Genomic DNA, 27207 nt, shown 5'->3' with positions numbered 1-27207 from the left:
CAAATAAATTTCATAGATGATAGATAGATAGATAGATAGATAGATAGATAGATAGATAGATAGATAGATAGAAATGTGTCCCACCAGCGACCAGCGGAGCTGGCAGCAAATTCGGACAAGGAGACGAACATGGGCCAATCCTGGAGTCTGGGGAAGGCTCTGATGAGGACTCTGCGTTGGAGGCAGAGAGGGGGCCAGAGCCGTATGCCAGTTATCAGCTTCCTTCAGAGTCAGACATCAGTGAGGGAGACAAACAGCTGCAGCCTGTTCCCAGTGTGTGCATGCAGAGAGTGGCCAGACAAAGGGAATAGTTAAGGAGCAAGAGCAAAGGTGGATAAATTGGGATAATATTCCCATAGGGAATAAAAGAGGAGCGAAAGGGGAGTGGAGTTTGTAGGAGACAATTAGTTCCCTTAATTGGTTCATGACTCTCAGAAGCTCCTTGCCAAGTTTTGAAGATATCAGCCTGGCAGCTCTCCAGGCCATATAAAGTCTGTGACTTTACCCTGTGATTCACCCTTAAAAGACTTTGCTGGATGTGAATGAGAGGAATTCACAGTAACTTAATTTTAAAAAGTGTTTTTTGTCATGGCAAGGAGTCTGTTTCGTGGTTTGGGGAAGCCTAGATCAGAATGGATGGATGGATGGATGGACGGACGGACGGACAGACAGACAGACAAGAATTCATACGTCTGCACACATATACATGCATACACACACACACTCACAGCAAACAATAAATGCTTCCCTAAGAAGAAAGAATAAGATTTGATACTGTACTCAGCAGAGAATTTCATTGACAGGGACATTGTACAGATCTAATTTTATGCACAAAATAAAAATCATGTTTCATGTAATATAGAGGGTAGAGGTAGGGGAAAGCCTGATCATAATACCACATCACAACCTAGATGCATACTGCATCCAACACAACTGATCTTCAATTAAAATACAGTATCACCTAGGAAAAGCGAAGCCTCTTATATTCTTATTTCTTTGCTTAGCACCTCTATTGGAACATTCATCTTGCTTAGACTCTTTGCTGTTAGGCACTCTCCCATTCCATGATTGGAAAAAGGACCTGTCAGTGTGTGTATCATACCTACACTGACATCTAGTTTTGTTGTTTTGTGAAAACATTAAAAAAGAGCATGGAAACAAAAGAGGCCAAGGTCTGAAATAGCATCACCCAAGTGCTGTTCCATATGCACTGATTTCACAATATCTGACTAACTTTCCTCAGAATAACAGTTGGAATGGACCTTGGGGGGTCTTCTAGTCCAACCCTCAGCAGGAAACCGTATACCATTTCAGACAAATGGGTGTCCGCTCTCTTCTTAAAAACTTCCAGTGTTGGAGCATTCACAACTTCTGGAGGCAAGTTATTCCACTGATTAATTGTTCTAACTGTAAGATAATTTCCCCTTTGTTCTAGGTTGCCTTTCTCCTTGATTAGTTTCCATCCTTGCTTCTTGTCCTGCCTTCAGGTGCTTTGGAGAATAGTTTTGGCTGACTCCTACTTTGTAATTTTTCAGCAGTTTTCCTTCTCCAACCCTATCAAAAGTATTAAGCTCTTATGAATGAACACCATAATGGAAAATGAGTGTGTGTGTGTGTGTGTGTGTGTGTGTGTGTGTGTGTGTGTGTGTGTAGGTCTCTGTGCATATAGAGCCGAGGTGGTGCAGTGGTTAAATGCAGAACTGCAGGCTACTTCAGCTGACTGCAGTTCTGCAGTTCGGCTGTTCAAATCTCACCGGATCAAGGTTGACTCAGCCTTCCATTCTTCCGAGGTGGGTAAAATGAGGACCCGGATTGTTGGGGGCTGAAAGCCCTATGAAGCAGTATATAAGTCTAACTGCTATTGCTATTGATATATTCATCATAAATTACAGGTGATAGTTTATGAGGAACCTAGGGTGCTTTAGATATTTTTCAGATATGTTGACCAGCATTTCCCCATGGTGCTCTCTTCCTGCCCCAGATTTTGCTTTTGGCCATATTTCACTATATTAATACACTGGGTGGGCAAATAAATCAGAATAAACTGGCATTGGCTTATGGTTAGCAATATCTACCTCTCTTTTTGTAATAACAAATCAACTGAGTTTTCCCTAAGCCCTGTAATTTTGGGAAAGTGCCAAAGGTAGGGGGGAAAAAGTTAACTTAGATGATAACCAAGGTGAACGACAAACCTCTGTTGCTGCAGATTTTGCCACTTGGAGAGGTACACTTCTTCTTGATCTCCCAGGGGGCGATGTCACATTGGAGTTCACATTTATCGCCATGCCAACCAGCCTCGCAGTAACAGTCTCCACAGTAACACATGCCATGGCCTTATCCCAAAACATAATGTTGACAGTGAAGGCTTCCTTCCAGAAACATACAATATTCAGTTCCTTTTTGAAAACTTAAAAGTTTTAACCTTAGATGTTTGATCAATGGGTGTTATGAAGATTTGTCTAATGGGAGTCAGATTTTTCTCAAAACTCATAATCATAAAAATAATAATCACAAAATATGTATGGACATCATTTATATTTGAGTTTCGAGAGCCAGTGAAGTCTTGTGTTTAATCTCTGTCAAGACCCATCAAAAGCTGGCATTTTCTGGCCTTCGGAAGAACCTGCTTGATTCATGTGAATTTATGAATGTGACACATTTTGTTCTGAAAGGTCAAGTGTCAGCCTGTATTTAATCAAACCTTTTGGTTTATATGAGTTGAACTGTCAGAATGGGCATATCACAGATATTTACAGAAGTTATCAATAACTTTTTTTTCTTTTTTATTGACATTAAATCACAGAGAAAAATTCTTCCTTTACAACAGTATAATTTTGACAATTACTAAGATTCCATTGCTGGCATCAGATCTAATATCAGATGTTTAATAAATGGTACATAGCTCACAGTCTTCTGCTTTCTTATGTTTGTTTTACTCTACGTTAAGAAGGAGAAGCTTTGTTGAGTTTAGAACAATCATGGTTCTTGTATATCAAATCACAACTTTGCATGTTTGGGAACATTTTCATTTTTCCTTACATAATCTTCAATTTTGTGCTCTTTACTACATGATGTCTCCATTTTTTATCAACTCCCTCTATTTGCAACCAATGGATCAATATTTGGTTTATATGGGAAAAAACTCTACTAGAAGAAGAAGAATGTTATTTGAACGTAGAACCATTCTTATATTGATGGAACCATAGGGAGAGCTATGCCAGAATAATGACTTGTATCTAAAACTTGTATCTAAAATCTCTTTTGAATTAAGATCAATGTTTACTAACTTGAGGGACTACCACAACACAACAGTTTACCACACTTCTTCAGGATCTGTTTGGGATTTCTCAATCTAGATTGCAGGACTGATATTTCTGGTGGTTTCCTATCCAAATACTAATCAAATTCATTCCTGCTTTTTTTAAAAAAATCAGCATCAAATTCTGATTGGTTGGTGTTGCCACCTTGTATAAGTTCCATTTACATATATATATATATATATATATATATATATATATATATATATATATATATATATATATATATATATATATATATATATATATATATATATATATATTTTCTGAGGTTTTCGCGGGTATTAGTATGTAGGTCTCTAGTTGTTCGGGTTTTCTCCCGCGTAGAATTGGAGATGTCTTGGCGACGTTTCGACGAAGTCTCATTCGTCATCTTCAGGCGGCTTCAGACTACTTCAGGTTTGGTGTTTCCAGGAGTAGTGACTACTCCTGGAAACACCAAACCTGGACTACTCCTGGAAACACCAAACCTGAAGTAGTCTGAAGCCGCCTGAAGATGACGAATGAGACTTCGTCGAAACATCGCCAAGACATCTCCAATTCTACGCGGGAGAAAACCCGAACAACTAGAGATAGATATATATATATATATATATATATATATATATATATATATATATATATATATATATATATATATATATATGTTTTTTTTTATTTGTGCTGATAATAAATAAAGGGAGACTAGTATAGATCTATTTCAAGCTATTTAGCTCTCATCAGCTAGCTAAATAGCTTGAAATAGATCTATACTAGTCTCCCTTTATTTATTTATCAGCACAAATAAAAAAAACACAAATATAACAAAGGCAACAGTAAAATATTGGGTTTCTGTCATGACGGACTCTTGTGACGAGCCGATTGACAGATGATGGAAGCAGTTAGCTTCCTCCCATAATTGGGGCTTACCAGGGGTTGTGACACTATATATATATATATATATATATATATATATATATATATATATATATATATATATATATATATATATATATATATATATATATATATACATACACACACACACACACATACATATACATATACATATACATATACATATACATATACATATACATATACATATACATATACATATACATATACATATACATATACATATACATATACATATATATATATATATATATATATATATATATATATATATATATATGATTTTTACAACCCCTGGTAAGCCCCAATTATGGGAGGAAGCTAACTGCTTCCATCATCTGTCAATCAGCTCGTCACAAGAGTCCATCACGACAGAAACCCAATATTTTTACTGTTGCCTTTGTTATATTTGTGTTTTTTTATTTGTGCTGATAAATAAATATATATTTGTGCTGATAAATAAATATATATAAAAGTGATGCTTTTGCTTCCAATTCTGTACTAATCAAAATTACTATGCCACCTTTAAGATGTTACCCCCTTATACTCTGAGATGCATTATATTGAAAGATGTGATAATCATCTATCCAAGTCTCTTGTAGAAAAAAGATATTGAATTGGATAGAAACTTGAAAATGGGATGACCACTCTTATATTCTATGAAAAGGATGTCAATTTGGTTTATTTCAATTAGCATTTTTTTTTCAATGGGATTGTTTGGGAAGAGGAGAAGTATAGTTTCTTTCCTATTAGCCATGAGCTGCTCAATTTTCTTCGGTGGCATACGTTCCAACTGTCTTCTCAGAAGTACAATGATGTTTTTCTTCTTACAGGCCATCAGTGACTTCATCTCAGAAGTAAATATTTATGTCTCAAAAAGAAAGGGCAACTTCTGGCCTCAGAAGATTTGATGATAAATGAAACTTTCAATTAAAACTTCAGTTAGATAATGGGGTGCACTAACTATAATGATAAATTTTCAAAAGGTTACGCAAACTGCCACTTCAATGCTGTCTCGCTATCTTCTGAAGGTCATTTTCTAACCTGCAAATGAATCTTGGGTATCTCTAATTAAAGTTTGTGGGATAAGTATCCTCCTGTTATTTTGTAATAGGTGGATTGAGTCATGCTAATAGAGGAATGGTCTATTCTGCTGCAGCTTTTTGTTGATTTAATGGCAGCTAAACATGGTCATAAGGAAAGGACCAAGGGTTTACATTGTTATGATGTGAAGTGGAAAAAGGAGACTTATGGTATGCACAGACCCAGTTGGAGTAAATGTATGCAACTGTATCAGTGGTGAGTTTCCATTTTTTTTACTAGTGGTTTGCTTGTGTCCATGCATGCACGCAATGCTTCTGCGGAGCCTCCTACCACCACTACTACCAATTCACCCAATCTGGACCAAACCAGGAGCAACCCATCTCTGAACTGTATCTGCAAAAGAGGTCAAACCCTGCAAGTTGTAGGTACAACATTGCAATCCAGCTCCATTTCTTTTGTCTACACATCACCTCCCTCATCGTCATAAGCATTCAAAAGAGTTGCAGCTTGGATCACAAGGCTGTGGCTACCACCTTGGAGATGACAATGCCCTCCAACCACTGCTGAAAACATATGCACACAATATTGCTTTCTTTGCCGCTGGATCAGGTGGCCATCTGTCCTGCTCTTTTCCTTGATGATATAAGGTGGAATGCCCTAAGATAAAGGCAAAAGATAGTAGTAATTCTGAAAAAAGGTGTGTTTAATTTAAGAAATTGCAGATAGCATTTGGTGTTGTTCAAGCTCCTTGCCTTCGAGTCCAAAGTGCCGAAGAGTAATCTTCAAACTGCTTCAGCAGTGAACATTCATGCAGATCTGCAGAAACACTGCCGTCCTTTTGTTATCTGTTTGTTGTAAATATTACAAGGCTATGCTTTTCTAAATTTTATTCCTCATTTTCACAACTACAGCTAACTGTTACCAAGTTTCTCTGGGTTGCAGAAATTCTTCAAAGAAAAAAGTAGGGTGGGGGAGCTATTTACCTTTCTCTGAAAGAAAATGATGGTTAGTAACTGCAGTATTCCTTGCCTTGGTCCCCAAATTATCTCTAAGGACAGCTGTGATTAAGGCCCAGCCAAATTGGTGCATTCAACACAAGTTGGAACAGAACTGTGTCCTGCAAAAATTGTCCTCAATGACAGAGCATGATTATCTGAAGAATGTTTGCTGTGATTAGCATAGCTTTAAATATGCTCACCTGTACACATCAGTCCCGTTTCTTCATCTATGCATTCTCTGTCATCACACTCACAGTATTTACCATGGATCAATCCATTTCCTTCTAAATTGTCACATTTACATCTGCCACACTGGCAAGTACCTGTAAACATCAGAAACACAGTACTGGCATTAGGACTATGGTTTACCATTCAATTTATCATAGAAAAGAATGTTTGATTTCATGACCTATGTTACTTTCAGAATTTTATATAATGTATGTCATTAATAAGGCATACAAACATCCTACTGGTAGACATAGTAGGTTGACTTAATTCATCCTTCATTGTTATGGCAACCATTTCCAAACTACTCTACCTGGGTGGCTGAGAATCTTCATAGACATTCCACCCTTCAACCTGATCTCTGGGTGTGATGGCATCCTCTATGATTTCTATTCTTTGATTATTTTGGTTGACATTTTCGTCAACTTTTGTCCAATTCTAAAATATATTGCGGGAGGGTGGTCTGGCAATCAAAGCTACATACAGAACCCCAAGCCTGTTTGTGCCATAGATTTCATTAAAGATTTCCCAATGGTGACAGGAGATATTTCTGTTTGTTTATTTTTCCCTTATATGGCTGCCCATTCTACATGTGACTCTGGGCAGTAAATTAAAACAACAATTAAAACATGAACAAAACTGCAAATCCATCCCTCTGAGGGCAGTGCACACATCCACATTAACACACAGCCATCAACTCCTCAAGTCAGTGCATTTATGGTGATTAGAATGCAGTGTTGCAAGGTAATACTGCTGACTGCTAACTGCCAGCAGTTTGATTCCCACTGGCTCAAGGTTGAATCAGCTTTCCATCCTTCTTAGATGGGTAAAATGAGGATCCAGATTGTTGGGGGCAATATGCTGACTCTGTAAACTGCTTAGAGAGGGTTGTAAAGCACTGGAAAACAGTATATAAGTCTAAGTAGTATTGCTATTGCTATTTAATTTCCTTGCCTAATGCCTGGAGGGCAAACCAAGTTTATACTGCCTACAGAAAACCACAAAGTTTATGACGCCTACAGAAAACTATCCATTATTTTCTTAATAATAACCATTCAATCTTATATTCTTCACAGTAGTTAAATGCTTTTACACAATATATTTTGTATGATTGATTAAAAACTTATACAATACAATACAATAGCAGAGTTGGAAGGGATCTTGGAGGTTTTCTAGTCCAACCCCCTGCCTAGGCAGGAAACCCTATATTGTTCCAGACAAATGGCTATCCAACATCTTCTTAAAGACTTCCAATGTTGGGGCATTCACGACTTCTGGAGGCAAGCTGTTCCACTGTAATTGTTCTAACTGTCAGGAAATTTCTCCTCAGTTCTAAGTTACTTCTCTCCTTGATTAGTTTCCACCCATTGCTCCTTGTCCTACCCTCAGGTGCTTTTGAGAATAGTTTGGCTCTCTCTTATTTGTGGCAACCCCTGAGATATTGGAACACTGCTATCATGTCTCCCCTAGTCCTTTTTTTCATTAAACTAGACATACCCAGTTCCTGCAACCGTTCTTCATATCTTTTAGTCTCCAGTCTCCTGATCATCTTTGTTGCTCTTCTCTGCACTCTTTCTAGAGTCTCCACATCTTTTCTACATTGTAGCGACCAAAACTGAATGCAGTATTCCAAGTGTGGCCTTACCAAGGCATTATAAAGTGATATTAACACTTCACGTGATCTTGATTCTATTCCTCTGTTTATGCAGCCTAGAACTGTGTTGGCTTTTTTGGCAGCTGCTGCACACTGCTGGCTCATATTTAAATAGTTGTCCACTAGGACTCCAAGATCCCTCTCACAGTTACTACTATTGAGCAAGGTATCATCTATACTGTACCTGTACATTTGGTTTTTCTTGCCTAAGTGTAGAACCTTACTCTTTTCACCATTGAATTTCATTTTATTAGATAGTGCCCAATGTTCAAGTTTGTCAAGATCCTTCTGTATCTTAAGCCTGTCTTCTGGAGTGTTGGCTATTTCTGCCAGCTTGGTGTCAGCTGCAAATTTGATGCGTTCCCCATTTATTCCCTCATCCAAATCATTGATGAAGATGTTGAAGAGCACTGGGCCTAAAACAGAGCCTTGGCGTACTCCACTCCATACTTCCCTCCATGTAGATGCAGTTCCATTGAGGACTACACGTTGATTCCGGTTGGTCAGCCAGTTACGAATCCATCTGGTGGTGATGTTGTCCAACCCATGTTCTTCTACTTTATCTAGTAGTAGGCTATGGTCTACCTTATCAAATGCCTTACTGAAGTCCAAGTAAACTATATCGACGGCATTGTTCTGGACCACTAATTTTGTCACTTTGTCAAAGAATGCAATAAGATTAGTCTGGCATGATCAGTTTTTGACAAACCCATGTTGGCTTTTGGCTATTACTTTGTTTACTTCTAGGTGTTCACTAATTCGTTGCTTGATTATCTTTTCCAGAATATTTCCTGGTATTGAGGTCAGGCTGATAGGTCTATAGTTTCCTGGATCTATTTTTTTCCCATTTTTGAAGATGGGAACCACATCAGCTCTTTTCCAGTCCTCTGGCAGTTCTCTGGTGCTCCAGGATCTCTGAAAGATAAAGTTCAGTGGTTCTGAGATCTCATCTGCCAGTTCCTTTAGAACCCTGGGGTGTAATCCATCCAGTCCTGGTGATTTGAACTCGTCTAGGGTAGACAGGTGCTCACTTACCATTTTCTTCCCTATTTCAATTTGTGTTCCTAATCTGATTTTTGTGATGCTTTTTTTTGATAGGTTGGACTGTTTTATCCCTTTGTGTAAAGACAGATGCAAAAAATGAGTTAAATTGTTCTGCTTTCTCCCTGTTGCTTGTCACCTTCTTGCCACTTTCTCCCAGCAATGGATCAATTGTTTCCTTAACCTTTTCTTGTTTTAACAATTGGAAGAAGCTTTTTTTGTTATTTTTTACTTTTGTGGCTTTCTTCATTGTGAGCCTTAGCTTTCCTTACTTCATCTTTACAGGCTCGGGCTATTTGCTGATATTCTGCTTTAGTTATGTCCCCCTCTTTCCACTTTTTATACTTAACTTTTTTGTCTTTCAATTTGTCAGAGAGTTCTTTATGCAGCCATGCTGGTTTCTTTTGGGAGCTGTTATTTTTCTTCTTCATTGGTATTGTGCTAGACTGAGCTTTTGTAATCTCATTTTTCAAAATTTCCCAAGCTTCTTGAGTTGTTTTCCCCTTGAGGATTCTCAGCCATGAAATTCTTCCCAAGGTCTCTCTAAGTTTATAGAAATTAGCTCTCTTAAAATCCAAGACTCTAGTTTGACTTTGTTCTACTACTTGTGTTTGCATAATGTTGAATTCCAATATTGCATGGTCACTTGCTCCTAGGGTTCCTATGGCTTCAACACCTTCTATCATTTCCTCTCTGTTAGTGAGAATTAAGTCTAATATGGTCAATCCCCTTGTTCCCCTCTCTACTTTTTGGGAAACAAAGTTGTCTGCTAGGTTCATTAGGAACCTGTTGGATCTTCCACTTGGTGCAGAGTTTGTTTCCCAGTTGATGTCAGGGTAGTTAAAATCCCCCATTACTATTGTGTTGTGTTTCCTACATACCTTAGTTAGCTGACTAGCAAAAAGTTCATTTACTTCCTCTGCTTGGTTGGATGGCCTGTAGTATAGACCTATGGCAATGTCATTCCCCCCCCCCCACAACCTTTAATATTGAACCAAATGCATTTAAAATAGTTCTCATCATTGTTGTGCTCTATTTCTGTAGAGATGTAGTTATTTCTTATATAGTGCAACTCCACCTCCTCTTTTATTTGGTCTATTTCTTTTAAATAATTTAAATCCTTCTAGCTGTATATTCCATTTGTGGGTTTCATCCCACCAAGTTTCTGTAATGGCAACAATATTGTATCTGCCCTCATTTACTTGAATTTCTAATTCACCCTGTTTATTCCTCATACTCTGTGCATTGGTGTATAGACATTTGAGTCCATTTTGATTGACCCTGTGTTTACTGTCTACATAACCTTTGTTATGCCTGACTGCCCCTATTTTCTTGCCACTTGTATGATTCATGCACATGGTATGGCACTCACTATTAAATGCTTGGTTTTGCTTGAAACAACTACTTCACCAAAGTAATTTATCAACCCATTAAAATAAAAATCTCACCTGCATTTGAACAAATGATGTCTTGAGAATTCTTGCACATCTCATTACTCTTCCTCCGTGTAAAATTGCAGATAGTTGGGTATTGACAAGCATCACCATGCCAACCTTCTTCACATTTACACTTTCCACAATCACACTTTCCATGGCCTAGATAAGTAGTTAAAAAATAGATTTTACATATATTTTCATATTTACTTTAAGAGTTCTTTGCACCAAGTAATAGATTTTCATTCTATAATCTATTAAAATAAAACTTGGAAGAGGCTTTTGAATTTATCATGCAATTTTATTGCTCAAAATGGATTAAATAACAAAATCATTATGACAGCGTAGATAGCATTTCTATCATGTATACGAATCCTGATTTTCATTTAAAATTACTTTTGCAAATGTCTTCTGCTTTAAAAATAATAAATTGTTTATATAAAAGTTGCTTATGAAAAAATATAACTGTCTTTTACACTATACACATTAGCTGTGGTAGTGCAGTGGTTAGAATGCAGTACTGCAGGCTATTTCTGCTGACTGATTGCTGCCGGCAGTTCGGCAGTTCGGCAGTTCGATTCTCATCAGCTCAACATTGGCTCAGCCTTCCATCCTTCTGAGGTTTGTAAAATGAGGACCCAGATTGTTGTTGGGGGCAATATGATGACTCTGTAAACTGCTTAGAGAGCAGTGTAAAGCACTGTGAAGTGGTATGTAAGTTTAAGTGCTATTGCTATACATTGATGTTGCTCTTAGTGACATATTAACACTATCATGACCCTGTCGGAGTCTGACTCTGAGATGGAAGCCAAACAGCTAACATACAGCAGGAGAGTGGCTCCATTGGCTGTGGAGGAAACTGGGGAAGGGCAAAGTCAGGCTGGGCAAAGCAGGAGAGAGGTAGAACAAGGGAGGGGGTTTCGGATGAAGACCAAAGCCCACCCCCTCCTCATCCTAGGGAACTCAGGGAAGAATACAGAAGAGAGCAACGGGATTTCATGGCTTACAAGGAAGGAAAGGGCCCTGATTCCCTTCACAAGGCACAACTGGGGATGGAGTTTAAGGGAGAGACAGTTTGGAGGAGCTGAGTTCACCTAGTGTAGAGTTGTGGTCTGCATTCCTGGCATTCCTCCTGACTGTTAGAACTATTTATAACCTTCTGTGTGTTTATCTCGTCTTACTGGAATTATCCTTCACTCCTGGGACTCCCTATGTTGCCCTTCTGGAGTGATTGATTGCAGTCATTCTGCTTAGAGCATTTTGGCTTCAGGTTTGTGGAAGAGCTTTTATGCAGGCTGGAGAGTGAAAGGGACATTGGGAGCAGAGTTGATGCCAATAAAGCAATGGTAGGTTGCAGGTGGCACGTCCCGGCACGGGTGTAGCCCTGCCTGAAGCACCGGATACCGTTCCGGTACAGTGCTCCGGAGAGCCCACCCGCTCACCTGAGCTCCTTACCTGTCTTTTAAGGCTTCTGCGCTTCCGTGCACGCGCACGGAATTCTCTACAGAATTTCAAAATAATCACATTTTACATACTGACATCCCCAAAAAGATTTATTAAATTTGCATATACATACATGTCCATACAACATACAAACACATGTTCTAATTGGAGATGTACTGCAGAAGTAACTCCTTCAGAATTAACATATTCTCATTTTTCTATACCACTAGGTGGCTACTTTGCTCACCCCAAAGATGGATATGCATTTCCTCCCAAAAGTTAAAGATCACAGCTTTCTCTCTAATTCAGTGGTGGGTTTCAAAAATTGTTCGAACCTACTCTGTGGTTGTGGCCTTCTTTGTGGGAGTGGCTTGCCGCCCATGTGACCGGATGGGTGGCTTGCTGTCCATGTGACCGGATATGAAGATGCTGACGACACTTGTCAGAACCACCTTAAATTACCTCACACACAGCACTGGTATGCATAAGAATATGATGTAAACTTGTTTTTTAAAAGGCATCTTTGGTTTGCGTTAAAACAACTTCAACATACGCTATGTTCTGATTGTACCACAAACGCAGTGGTCATCCTTACTTTTCACAGAGGCACTGAGTTTTATAAATAGGAGCATGATAGTGTAGAATAATCATATCCAAGGACCAGTGGTGGGTTTCAAAAATTTTGGAACCTCTTCTGTAGGTGTGTCCTGCTTTCCGGGTCCACTGATGGAACCTCTTCTAACCGGTTCGGTAGATTTGACGAACCGGTTCTACCGAATAGGTGCGAACTGGCAGGAACCCACCTCTGCTCTAATTGCATATAAGAATTTATAGACATATCGAGGCACATGAAGGAATTAGAAGAGCCTAAATGGCCCATTGAGAGGCTTTTGTTGATTGTTTTGTTTAGCTATATCATCGGTGGCCATTCCAGTTGAATCCTGGAACCAGACTCCTCCCAGAGTCTCTCCTTAAATACTATCTTGAGAGGAGCCTAATTACAACCACCTGGATCCAATTATCTTTTGTATCTGCATAGCTGTTCTCTACGTCGATCTGCCCATCGTTGCCGGGCATCCAGAACCAACTCCCTTGTCTCCTCACCACTGCTCCAAGGCCTGACGTCAGGAGCACACTCCCTTTGGCTTTCACCACTGCTCCATGCCTCAGGCGCCTCCTGGTGGCCAACCAGCCTCTCTGCACCCTGCTCAGAGTCGGAACCCTGTCCAGGGTCCTCCACATTTTCCAGAGCCGACTCATAGGGCCCCTCGCTGTCGGAGTCTGTTTGCAGCTCCAACGGCTCCTGCTGGGCCACAACACAGAACCATCCATTTTTTAATTATAACCAGTTTTGCATTATGAAGCTTTTCCCCTATTGTTTTTTGCAGTGAACACAAATGCTTACAGGAAGATTATGAATGGCGCTTGCATCAGAGGTCGTATTCTGCCGGTTCGCACCAGTTCGGGCCAACTGGTAGTGGCAACGGCGCGAGGCTCCACCCACCCACCCAGATGTCATCACAAACATTCTGCACATGTGCAGAAGGTTCTGCGTATGCCCAGACGTGCATGCTCCCGCGGGTAGTGAAGAAAAGAGGATACCATTACGGCTTGTATGCATACTCATAACCATTCCATAGTTTATGCCAGTGATAGAAATGTCTAGTAGCTCTCTTGACTCGTTTATATGCAGTGCCCAACCCTCCAACAATGCCACAAATGACTGGATATTATAAAAGAGAGAGACTTGAACAATGCTATGAAGCAAGTGAGAACATTGATGGAAAAAAATGCTCCTGTTACCAGGTGTTACAGGACACAAAGTTGAATATTAAAGTATCCCCATGGGCACTCCCATTTGAGTTTGCAAGACTAGCAAAAATAGTGTAAGTACAACTGGGGCCAAAAGCCTTTATTAATTGCAGGGCATTTCTGAGTTCAAGCCAAAGGAGTGTGAATCCATTGCATCATATGCAGAGGAACTTGGAAGAGTTCTAAACACTGCAAATTTGGTGAAGGGCTAATAAGAGGTCAGATAATGGGAATTCTGAAAGGAAAAAAATCTTAACAGAGCCAGACTGAAACGTTTAATAAATTATTTGAAAGTGCTATCACCATGGAAACTGCTGCTAGAGATATTATAGAGGTCTAGTCAAGCAAGTATTAATAATCTTGGCAGAACATACAAGCAGAGCATAAGAGGTCAAATGAACTGTGCTATCATTATGGCACAGGTTAACACATAGCAGTTATGCAGATTTAAAGGAGAAACCTGCAGCCAGCACTCGAGAAGATAGACTCAAGATCCAGAAGTTCTCAACAGACAAACACTGGGCCGCATCTTAAAAAATGAAACTCAGTGGTGAGAACAATAAGGTTTTACACTTAGGCAAGAAAAACCAAATGTACAGATACAGATTAGTCGAGACTTGGCTCAATAGCAGTAACTGCAAGAGGGATCTTGGAGTCCTAGTGGACAATCACTTAAATATGAGCCAGCAGTGTGCAGCAGCAGCCAAAAGGGACAAGGCAACCCTAGGCTGCATTAACAGAGGAGTAGAATCAAGATCACATGAAGTGTTAATACCACCTTATAAGGCCTTGGTAAGGCCACACTTGGAATACTGCATTCAGTTTTGGTCGCCACGATGTAGAAAAGATGTTGAGACTCTAGAAAGAGTGCAGAGAAGAGCAGCAAAGATTATTAGAGGGCTGGAGGCTAAAACAAGTGAAGAACAGTTGTAGGAATTGGCTATGTGTAATCTAGTGAAAAGAAGGAATAGGGGTGACATGATAGCAGTGTTCCAATATTTGAGGGGCTACCACAAAGAGGATGGTAGAAAACCTATTTTCCAAAATTCCTGAAAGCGAGACAAGAAGCAATAGCTGGATGTTAACCAAGGAGAGAAACAACCCAGAGCTAAGGAGACAGACTCACTTTTGGAGGCTGGTTGCTACCATTTAATTTCCCACAATACCATCTCTTGATAACAATTTAGCTCTGAGCTGTAGGTGATGCTAAAAATGTCATTACTTGCATTTACCTCGCATGCTAGTAAAATAATTCTCCAGATTTTGCAATCTTAATTTCAACAGAACATGGAATTAAAAATACCTGATACACAAACTGAATTTAAAAGCTGTAGGAGCACCAAAAATGCTAATTTCTAATGTTAAAAAAGAGCTTCTGAAAGTCATTTATGTTTCCCTTATTGTTTGTATAAAGGTTTTTTTTATTACTGTGTAGACCACACAAATTGTAGATATGGTTAGAATGCAGTATTGCAGGCTAATTCTGCTGACTGCCAGCAGTTCAATTCTCATTGGCTCAAGGTTAATGCAGCCTTCCATCCTTCCAAGGTCAGTAAAATGAGGACCTAGATTGTTGGGGTCAATATGCTGACTCTGTAATTTGCTTAGAGAGGCTATGAAGCACTGTGAATCAGTAGACAGGTAGTCTTCAAGTTACAATAATTAATTTAGTGACCGTTCATTTTAAAAAAGTGACATGGCCATTTTCTTACATTTACAACCGTTGCAGCATTCCCATGTCATGGGATCAAAATTCAGACTGTTGGCAACTGTCTCACTTTTTTGATTGTTCTAATGACCCAGATCATATGATCACCTTTCGTGACCTTCTGACAAGCAAAGTCAACAGATAAACCATATTTATTTGTTCTGACCCCTCTCTGTCCAGTGATTAACGTTGACACAGGCTTAGTAGTTTGCCACTCTTTGTTTACAGCAATTACAATCCTGTTGGCTGAAAGCCTAAACACAACTCACAGGCAAGAAGTTGGCAACAACCCAGACTCCAACAGACAATGCAGATAAGAGCTTCTCCAGATTGTTACAAACGGTTGTGTCCTGCAAAAGGACTCCTCCCAAAGTCTCTTCCTATATACTCTCTTGGGAGGGGTCAAGCCACAACCACCTGGGCTTGATTATGTCTTATGAGTCTGTCTCCGTAACTGCTGGCTCCGTTTCTCCACCCGATGTTGCCTGGCATCAGGGACAAACTCCTTTTGATCTTCCCCACTGCTCCATGCCTCAGACACCTCCTGGTGGCCAACCAGCCTCTCTGGTCCCTGCTCTGAGTCTGAACCCTGCCCAGGGTCCTCCACATCTTCCATAGCAGACTCATAGGATTCCTTGCCATCGGAGTCCATCGGCAGCTTCAACAGCTCCTGCTGGGCCACAACATTTATTTAATAACCATGTTACTGATTTAGCATCTGCAATGATTCACTTAACAACTATGGCAAGAAAGGTTGTAAAATGAGGCAAAATTCACTTAACAAATGTCTCACTCATAAATTCTGGGCTCAATTGGGGTCGTACGTTGAGGTCTACCTGTATAAGCCTAAGTGCTATTGCTATTGAAAAGATCAGGCTATCTCACCACCTCATTTGCCTATTGAACAGTTTTAAAAATAACCAGAATTGCAAGAATGTTCAAGAATAAATCAGAAAAGTGTTGGAAATGTCACCAGATACCTGGTTCATACTACCACATGTGGTGGACTTGCATTGAAGCTAAAAGATACTGGACTAAAATCCACATGTGGTTGGAGAAAATGACATACAAACAAATAGACTTTAAATAAGAGGTCTTTTTATTGGGGATCATACCAGAAACCTACAACAAAGACTTAAAATATTTGATTGTAAATATGTTAACAGCAGCCAGAATTGTATTTGCAAAAAAACTGGAAAAACGAAACACCAAAACAGGAAGAAGTTATCCGAAAAATAATGGACTGTGCTGAAATGAGTAAATTGACACTTGAAATTAGAGAACAAGAGGATGAGCAATTTTATAAGATATGGGATTTGTTTTATCGGTGGCTAGGGGGAAAAAAAACCCTTGGAAATGAAAAATGATATACTTATGCTTTAATTGAAGAAGTTGAATGATGATATAACCATGCTGTGAAATAATCTAACAATGATACAATGAAAAATTAATATAAGGTCTGGTGATATAATGTATAATGTTAAGAACATATTATAATGATATTTCGCTGCTGATAAACAATTTTAATAAGGGAATAATTGAAAACTGGTATATATATGCAATGACGTTTTGTTGAAAAATGAAGGAATAAGATCTCTGTTTGAAGGTATGAAATACAAGGACAATAATGAACATAAGTATATTTTCTGGAAAAAAAATAATACTAATGTTAACTGAATATATATTGTAGAATGAAAATGAGGTTTTTAGTTATACTAGATGAAAAGTTTGAGATGGTAAATATTATTCGAGGATGTGGATGTTAAAACACTTGTAACCAAACGACATGCTGCATGTGATGATGGTTTTTTTTTCTTTTTTTTAAATTTTATTTTATTGTTGTGTCTATTAAATATATAACAGAGAGATACGGGGTGTGTGCGTGGGGGGAAACGTAGTTGGGATGGACTGCCACAGGTAGGGGAATAAGAAACTATACTAAATTATAATCTATTAAATGAAACAATGAATGTATAAGAATGATAAATGTTAAAACACCTGTAACCAAACAACATACTGTATGTGATGATGGGCTTTGGGGTTTTTTTTCGTTTTTTTTTCTTTTGTGTGTGTGTTGTTGTTTTTTCTTTTCTTTCCTTTTTTCTATGTAACAAAAATAAAAAAAAATTATAAAAAAAAGAGTTTTAAAACAATAGTTAAAATGGAAAACAATACTTAGAATAGAATATGGAAGAACTAAACAGTTGAAGCATGACCAGTTTGTATTCTATCATCATGTATTCATGAGAAACATTGATTGGGAAGAAAAAGAAACTATAATTAAATCTGCTGGAAGAGATAACAAGTCAAATATACAGTGATGCTACTTTGACAGCTAGCTACAAGGAAGACTTATGGAAACTCATGTTGAAGGTAAAAGAAGACTTCACTAAGATTGATTTGCTGCTCAACATTAAGCAAACTAAGAATTTGACGTAGGGATAGAGTCTACCTTCATGGGTAAAAAATTTACAGAAATAGTAAATAGAGTCATGAAAGAAACAACTGTCTGCTTTTTGGAAAAAGACTCTGATACACCCAGACACAATATTAAAATGCAGAGACATCACACTGATAACAAAGGAAGTTACATGTTCTCATTACCATAATTTTCACAGTTATAATAAACAGCTTGAAAGTTAGATCAACAGAAAGGTTGAATTAAAACAAATGCATTTGAATTGTACTGCTAGATGCTGCAAGGAAAAAAAACCAATTCAGTATTAGATGGCGTAAACCTATGCTCGTAAGAAGCACTAATATTTGAGATTTATGTTTCAGACAGATAATACTGCGATATTAGTTCCTGGTACAGGCCAGGAGACATTAAAAAAAATCTAAAGGAAGTGAAAAAGGGATTGACAGCATAAGACAAATTGGCTAGATACTATCACCAATGACACAATCATAAATGTACAACAAATAAGCAGTTACTGACTGTCAGGAACACAAATTCTCAAAAATAACTGAATAAAATGTTGTAATAACTCATCTAGAATACAAATATTCCAACACATTTTTACTATCCTAAAATGCAGTCTTATTAAAGTCACCACATAAACCTATTACTTCAGCTGCACCATAGATTCAATTCAAATTTGGGAACAAATGAACAACTTTCTATTCAATAACCAGGAATTTCTGAGGGAAATGATTTTCCATTCATTTTCAACAAAGATTAATAAATGGTTGATCAGCAGCAAAACCAGAAGTAGAATGTATAGTAGTGGCCAAAATTGTGGAAACCCTTTGGGGAAAGTGTATTTTTGAGGTTTGATGGCTAATAACACACTTTTTTTTTTACTCGTACCATAAAATTATACATCAATGGAAAGATAATTTAATCAAGAATGTAATGCAACAGGGTTTGTTCAATTATCTGTATTCTATGAAAAGTTATAGCCAAATAACCAGAAAAAAGGAACACAACTTGCTTAGGTTAATATCAGGTGACTTTTCTTCATCTGATTGTAGCCAATGAGCATGAGTGTTTAGAGACCCAATCAGATGTCATCTTGTCTTGGCAATGAGCCAATCAGGTTACCCAACTAAGTATTAACTGACATGGTGATAATTTTTGTATATCTCATTTTTTATGTTTCACTTTTCTTCTTTATAACTGCTATTCTAATAGCAAATCCTTCATAAAAGTTATTGCTAGAGCTGCACTACCCCACTAGATTTGGAGGCTTCTGCCCCTCGTGCCATGCTTTGCAGCCGGCAGAGCCCCACATGGACCTCTTCGGGATGCTGGGCTGCCTGCGCGACTTCTCCCTGAACCGGTCCCAGCTCCAGCAGCATTTCCTGGCCCTGCAGCGCTCACTGCACCCAGACTGCTTCAGCTGCCCACCGCAGGTGGGAGCCAGCCAAGCGCGGTGCCTTGAAGCAGCACGCTGCCCTGATCAATCTGACGTATGGAACCCTCCACAGCCTGCTCTGTGCAGAGCTGAGTTGGTGACAGGCAGCAATGCGGAGACTGAGGGAAGCGGGGCCAGGTAGCAACCTTGTTCTCTGCTTGTGAGCCAGAAAGAGAAGTTGCCTGTGAGAGAGCCCATGAAACAAAATGAAGGCCCTCTGGGGATTCCCACCCCCAAAAAAGGCAGCAAAGAGCCCCAGCCTGGCATGCCCCCCCCTCAAAACTTTTCACTAACGAGGCCCTCGATGTGATGTCCTGATGCCTGGAGGCTGTGCAGATCTGGATGGGGAAGAACAGGCTCAAGCTCAATCCCTCCAAGACTGAGTTGCTGTGGTTTCCGCCATCCCGATTGTGCATCTTGTTCCATCTTTGATGATAGGGGGGAGAAATTCTAACCCCCTCAGAGAGGGCCCGCAATCTGGGAGTCCTCCTGGATACGCAGCTTAGTTTAGAAGAACACCTAACAATCGTGACCAGGGGGGCCTTTTATCAGGTTTGCCTGGTTCGTCAGTTGCGCCCCATCCTGGATTGGGATGCTCTGTGCACAGTCACTCATGCCCTCGTCCTTTCTCGCCTGGACTACTGTAATGCTCTCTACATGGGGCTGCCCTTGAAGAGCACCCGGAGGCTTCAGCTGGTCCAGAATGCGGCTGTGCGGGTTATCATGGGAGCACCTATGTTACACCCCTTTTAGGTGGCCTGCACTGGTTGCCAGTTGTCTTCCGGGTGCGATTCAAGGTACTAATTATGACCTTTAAAGCACTCCATGGCTTAGGCCCAGGATACCTGCGAGACCACCTATTGCCACCGGTAGCCTCCCACCGTCCAGTGCGATCCCACAGAGTTGGTCTCCTCAGGGTGCCGTTGCCCAGACAGTGTCAGCTAACAACCCCCAGGGGGAGAGCCTTCTCTGGGAGCGCCTTCCCTCTGGAATGAGCTGTCTCCGGAGCTTCATATAATCCCCGACCTCCAGTCCTTCCAACGCACTCTAAAAAGTTGGCTTTTCCAGCAAGCCAGCCTGGCCTGAACAAAACAAAATAAATTATTGATCATTGTTAATTTTAATTTGATTTTTTTAAAAAAAAATATTATTGTTAATTCTAATTGGGTTTGTTTGGGATATTCCATTTAATTTTTTAAAACTTTTGTATTATGTGTTTCTTTTAATGTTGTACGCTGCCCTGAGTCCTTAGGAGAAGGGCGGCATATAAATCTAATAAACCAAACCAAACCAAACCACTACTGCTTCGGTAGGCATGGGTTGGTGGGGGGGAGGTCATGTGACTGAGTGTGCATTAGTGATGTCAAGTTGGCCATGCCCACTCAGTTGCATGCTCCCCACATCTAGCCACGCCCACCAAACCGGTAGTAAATTTTTTTGAAATCCACCCCTGCTCCACTACCATTATTTTGGGCTAGGACACTTTCTTCAAAATGTAGTAACTAGCTTTGACATGCCTGGAAGCTTTCTTTCACATCCAAAATATGTCAAATGAATTTATTTAGTTTGAAATAAAACTAACAATACAACTGAAAATGTGAGGTTCAGTCCTCATTTTGACTTTGAATTCCGTAGATCAGAACTAATAATGAATGTCACAGGTAAGAAGGCTGAAATTCATCTATGAAGTTTATATTTTGTGGAGCTCTTCTGTATTTCTTACTGACTTTATTTTCCCAATCATTTCTGGAATGATTTTCCAGGAAGTAGAAATGTCAGTCACTCCCCAGAAGTCAGACTCATAAGTGCACAAACAAGAAAATTACTCGCAATATATTGAAAAAGGTAGAATTCTTCTGTGACAGGATATGAAATAATGACCCTAAATTTTGCTGTTTTTCAAATAATCCATAACATTTCTCACAACAAACAATTATAAAAGAAAAACTATCTTAATAAGAAGCAAAGTAAGAAGAATAGAAAAGCAATGGGGGAGGTAAATTTGTTTGTTTCCCCTATTCCATAGAGAAGTTTTCCTTCAGATCATTCGGAGGCACGGGATAAAATACCACCAATACGCGGATGATACACAGTTGTATCTGTCCGCCCCATGCCAACTCAATGAAGCGGTGGACGTGATGAACCGGGGCCTTGAGGCTGTTAAAGACTGGATGAGAGCTAACAAACTGGTACTCAACCCGGACAAGACCGAGTGGCTGTTGTGTTTTCCTCCCAACAATTTGGCCGACGTTCCATCACTCAGGCTGGGGGGTCAAAATTTATACCCCTCAGACAGGGTCCGCAACTTGGGAGTCCCCCTGGACCCATAGCTGAGTTTCGACCATCACTTGTCAGCTGTGACCAGGGGGGCATTTGCCCAGGTTCGCCTGGTGCGCCAGTTGCGGCCCTACCTGAACCGGGAGGCCCTCACAACAGTCACTCGAGCCCTTGTGATCTCTAGGCTGGAATACTGCAATGTGCTCTACATGGGGCTGCCCTTGAAGAGCATCCGGTGACTTCAGCTAGTCCAGAACGCGGCCGCGCGAGTGATTGTGGGCGCACCACGGTTCGCCCACATAACACCGATCCTCCGTGAGCTGCGCTGGCTACCTGTTGATCTCCGGGTGCACTTCAAGGTCCTACTTACCACTCACAAAGCGCTCCATGGTAGTGGATCTGGCTATTTGAGAGACCGCCTTCTGCCAATTACCTCCCTCCGTCCCATCAGATTGCATAGAGTAGGCCTCCTCTGAATTCCATCCACCAGTCAGTGCCGACTGGCGACTATGCGGAGGAGAGCCTTCTCAGTTGCAGCTCCGACGCTATGGAACAATCTCCCCGTGGAGATCCGCACCCTCACCACCGTCCAGGCCTTCCGCACAGCTCTCAAGATCTGGCTATCCCGTCAGGCCTGGGGATAAGACTTTACTCTCGCCCCTCCTGAATGTTGAATGAATGTTGTGTTTTTACCGCTAATTATTTTTACTCACATTTTCTTTTTGTGTTTTGTCCTGCACTCCCCTCCCCTATTATTGTAAGCCGCCCTGAGTCCCCTCAGGGAAAAGGGCGGCCTATAAATGTTTAATAAAACTAAAAAAACTAAAAAACTAATTTAATGTCCTCCTGTAAGACCTCTGTAGTTTCAGAAATACTACTTTCCATGTTGAAAAGAGATTCAAAAAGATTTACTCCATTTTGTTGGTCCTCACTAAAGAAGAAAAAAGTTCCAAGAAGGAAAAACAAGTTCCATTTGATCTTCCTTTTGCTCCTTTGTGGCTAATCAGAAACCTTAACTAATTGTTTAGAAAAAGATTTTCTGAGAGAGAGAGCTTTTCAACTTGAAAAAATGGGTTGAGAAAGGATGAGTTTCTAGATATCCTTTTTTGGGGTAATAAAAGTTATGCCTTTCATTTTACTCCTCTTTTCTCCTGAGGGGTGAGGACGTTATTTAAAACTACTAAGGTGTTCTGACCCCCTCCTCCATCCAGTAACAAATGCCGAGACAAGCTTAATTAGAACGTACTTTAATAACAAGACCAGAATCTCGGTGGCTGAAAGCCAAGCAAACAAACAGATAAGGACCTTGGCAGCAAAGCCGACAAACTTTGGCAGCAATTCAGACAAACCTTCGCAACAATCCAGCCTGCCAAGTTAGTTACGTTCTCTTTAGTCAATGCATTGACTTCTGCAAGAGGGGCATGTCACAAAGTCTTTTTTATAGTCTGGAGAGGAGCCTAATGACCACCAGTTGAGCGCAATTACCTCCTGTAATTACATAATTGTTCTTGACGCCGAGTAGCTCTTCGATGGCGGGCATCCACGAACAACTCACTGCTGGTGTCCGGATCACTCTCCCTTGTCTCCTCTCCACTGGTCCAAGGCTCAGGCGCCACTTGGTGGCCAACCAGTCTTTCTGCATCCTGCTCGGAGTCAGAACCCTGTTCAGGGTCCTCCACATCCTCCAGGACCGACTCATAGGGCCCCTCGCTGTGAGAGTCTGGTGGCAGCTCCAACGGCTCCTGCTCAGCCACAACACTAAGGTGTTGCTTTTTTGCAGTCATTAAATGCTACTTTATATAGCACAATCGCTACATATGCAGACAACCCTATTCTGAATTCAAGATCACAATCCTTTTAATAAAATATCCCACTTAGAATGTTGTCTCCTCCTCAAGATGGCTGCTGAGCGATTGCTTTTTTCTTCTCTTATCCACAATCTTCTGTGTTTGCTGCCAGAGCTGGTTCTTTGGCGGCCCTGCACCCTAGTGAATAGTGGCACTTAGGAACAACCCAAGACAACTTTCTGATAGCTGTGGACCTATCTGGGAGCAGAAATCTTGAAGATTGCAGCTCCTTGTGGGAGCTACTGGAAAATTAATAGTCTTTTTACATCTCTTCTTACTGGCAGAAAGTTTTTGTAAACATGTCTGGGACTTTTAACTTCACTTTTTGAACTTTTGCTTTTGTTTTTGTTCTTTATCTCTAAATGTTAATTGACTGGCTGAATGCTGATTTATTTCAATCCCCCTGGCTAAATGTTATCGGCCTTTTCTGCTTCCTCTTTGATTTATTTGCTTGTTTACACCAGTGTCTAGTCTCTCATATGGAAACACGGCACATCTTTGGATGGAAAATTTTTATATTTGGGCTTTCATCTTTTTGAATATTGAATCTGTATTTTAGCAACTTGGAAAAAAGGTTTTGGATCAAAATAGTATCTTTTGTTTGTTTCCTGTTCTGCTTATCTACTTCACTGAGCAACAATATATTGGATTACAGAGAGAAGAAGGTTGACACTCAGGAGAGGGGAAAAAGAGACAGTTCAGCAATATGCAATCTCTAGTAGAATTCTTTTCTAAAAGGTTTGATGAACTTCTAAAGACTATGGAAAATATTTTGAAGAAACCTACCTTAAATATTTTAGATCCACAAAAGGAATTTGTTTTTAAAGCAGCAGACTTGTCGGCAAGAAGTAAAGATTCAGAAACAATACAGAGAACAGGTACAATATATGTGTACCTTGCTCGATAGTAGTAATTGTGAGAGGACTCATGGAGTCCTAATGGACAACCATTTAAATATAAGCCAGCAGTGTGCAGCAGCTACCAAAAAAGCCAACACAGTTCTAGGCTGCATAAACAGAGGGGTAGAATCAAGATCACATGAAGTATTAATACCACTTTATAATGCCTTGGTAAGGCCACACTTGGAATACTGCATTCAGTTTTGGTCACCACGATGTAGAAAAAATGTGGAGATTCTAGAAAGAGTTCAGAGAAAAGCCACAAAGAGGATTAGGGGGCTGGAGACTAAAAGATATGAAGAACGTTTGCAGGAACTGGGTATGTCTAGTTTAATGAAAAGAAGGACTAGGGGAGACATGATAGCAGTGTTCCAATATCTCAGGGGTTGCCAAAAAGAAGAGGGAGTCAAGCTATTCTCCAAAGTACCCGAGGGTAGGATAAGAAGCAATGGGTGGAAACTAATCAAGGAGAGAAGCAACTTAGAACTAAGTAGAAAGTTCCTGACAGTTAGAACAATTACCCGGTGGAACAGCTTGCCTCCAGAAGTCATGAATGCTCCAACACTGGATGTTTTTAAGGATATGTTGGATAACCATTTGTCTGAACTTATGATCACAATTGAGCCCAAAATTTTGGTTGCTAAGCAAGAGCATTGTTAAGTGAGTTTCACCACATTTTCCAACTTGGCCATGCCCACCTGGTCACACGACCACCAAGCCACTCCCACCCAATCACATGACCACCAAGCCATTCCCACAAAACAGGCTACACCTACAGAATAGGTTCTAAAAAAATTGAAACCTACCACTGATTTAAACATAGAGAGCATTTGTTTCAATTTTTCTACAATGAACAATATACTATAATTTCTTTATTTCTCAATTAATTACATAACAATAACAATCTTACTACTATTCTCTTTGGTCTACTAATATATCTCTTTTCCCCTTTCTTTCTCTTTTAACCATTTTCTCTTGGGCTCTCAAAAATTTCACTTTTAATTCTTTTTCTTCTTCTCCCCCTTCCTTTTTTTCTTTTTTCTTTTTCCTATTTTGTGGTTATTGTATCTTTCCTTCAGAGTATTTACTTTAATATTCTAGTAACTTTCCCCAGGGTTTTCCCTGTTCTCCTCCCTTCCCTACTGTTTTGTGGTTTCTTTTGGGGGGGGGATCTCCCCCTTTGTCTGCTTTTTCTTTGTGACTGTAAATCCCAGTGAAATCTTCTATCTGCATTTTATTTTCAATTTTCTTTCTTTCACATTATCTTCTTGTACTTCATTTGTGCCCTCTTTCACTCCCTTTTCTTTTATTTCTTGTTCTGTATGTTCCCTTTGATTTTCTTGCTTTTTTTAACCAATTAACGTTTCCCACACATTTTTCAGTATCCCAAATAATTCATCATACATCCAAATCTCCATTATATAAATTTAACTATTTCAACAGATTTTTAAATTTTTGGGTTATACCACATTTAACTGCAAATTAAGGGTCTTCAAAATTCTATTATTCACTTTTAGAATTAGTCCAATCCAGTCCAATTGAAATTTTCTTTCTCTTCCACAGCTATAGATAGTTGCAGTCGAAATAATGTTGCAGAGACAGATACTCCTTAAGAAACATCATGGTTTCAAAGTATATTTTCTTGTAGTCAAGATCACACTTCACAGCTTCAAACGTACTTCCCCACCCTTTTTATTCATTGGTGTAGAACTTTCTGTTCGCTGCTAGATGGCTTTTTCTAAACCGCAAATACAATCCAACAGCTGACTGTCAATAGCTGTCAAAAACACATTAAATCCACAAAAAATAAAATAAAACAAGGAGAAAACTGATTTCTTCCTGGGCTCTTTCTGTGGTTAGTTAATCTCTTCACTTCCAAACTGCAGAAGACAAAATCTTCGGGACTATGGTGTTTTAACCTCCGCTGTTTCTTTTTTCTTCAATAAAATTCCCCGAAAGTCAATTAGCCACTGATTCTACTCTGGGACCCTTTTTAAAGTTCAAAATCATTTCTCTCTCTGTGTGTGAGTTGGTAAATCACAGACTCCATTCCAATACTGCTCCAGCACAAATAGCTTAGTCTGGATGCCCCAGCTTCGTAGCGGTCATTTAATTATGGCTGCCATTCCGTTGCCAGTTTGAAGGGGTTTTCTCCAACCTACCGAGGAACTCCCAGATCCTCTTGGTCATCAGAGACATCCCTTCTTCTCCTGAATCCCTCCAGGACAGGTTTCGGTCCGAAGACCTCCCAACAACAGTTTGTCTGGCTGGATTTCCATGGGGCTCAGCAGAGCCTGCTTTTTTCCAGCCGGTCTCCATGCAACACTTCTGGTTTTTCTGCTATATCAATTTTTGTACCAGTTGATTACAATAACAGTTTGTTAACAGAGGGTTTTAGAATTTCAATTTTTTTCTGCCGAGCCCACTTTTTTCTAGCCGGTCTTACCGCAACACTTCTGGCTTTTCTGCTATATCAATTTTTCTACAAGTTGATTACAATAACAGTTCGTTAACAGAGGGTTTTAGAATTTCAATTTTGTCTTTTATTATTACTAATAACTTTTTATTATCTTTATACTTTTATATTATATTTTTATTATTCTTGTTTTTCCTGTTAACTATTTAGTTATTAATATAGTATACAGAAAACAGGTTAACAATTTGTAAACTGATTAATAGTTGAAAAAAAATTTGGCCTGTTTTGTAAAGGGTGGAAACTCACATTGTTGTATTATATTAATTAGCATTCAACTAG

General features: G+C 39.6%; 1 protein-coding gene across 2 annotated transcripts in view; it reads right to left on the bottom strand.

The window, feature by feature from the left end:
* Window positions 1-27207, bottom strand: part of ITGBL1 (integrin subunit beta like 1) — a 191863-nt gene that overhangs the window by 117166 nt on the left and 47490 nt on the right. For both annotated transcript variants that reach the window (XR_004256143.1, XM_032226145.1), the window contains exons 3-5: window positions 10625-10771; window positions 6457-6579; window positions 2193-2333 (exon numbers count right to left, since the gene is read on the bottom strand). Coding sequence is in view for 1 of the 2 variants with exons in the window: in XM_032226145.1 (XP_032082036.1) it covers window positions 2193-2333; window positions 6457-6579; window positions 10625-10771 (411 nt within the window). In the remaining variant the exon portion in view is untranslated. The remainder of the gene's footprint in view (window positions 1-2192; window positions 2334-6456; window positions 6580-10624; window positions 10772-27207) is intronic.

This window comes from Thamnophis elegans, chromosome 11 (assembly GCF_009769535.1).
Source record: "Thamnophis elegans isolate rThaEle1 chromosome 11, rThaEle1.pri, whole genome shotgun sequence".
In the NCBI taxonomy this organism is placed as follows: Eukaryota; Metazoa; Chordata; class Lepidosauria; order Squamata; family Colubridae; genus Thamnophis; species Thamnophis elegans.
The sequence above is the reverse complement of the archived record's forward strand: the minus strand, read 5'-3'. Positions and strand labels throughout refer to the sequence as shown.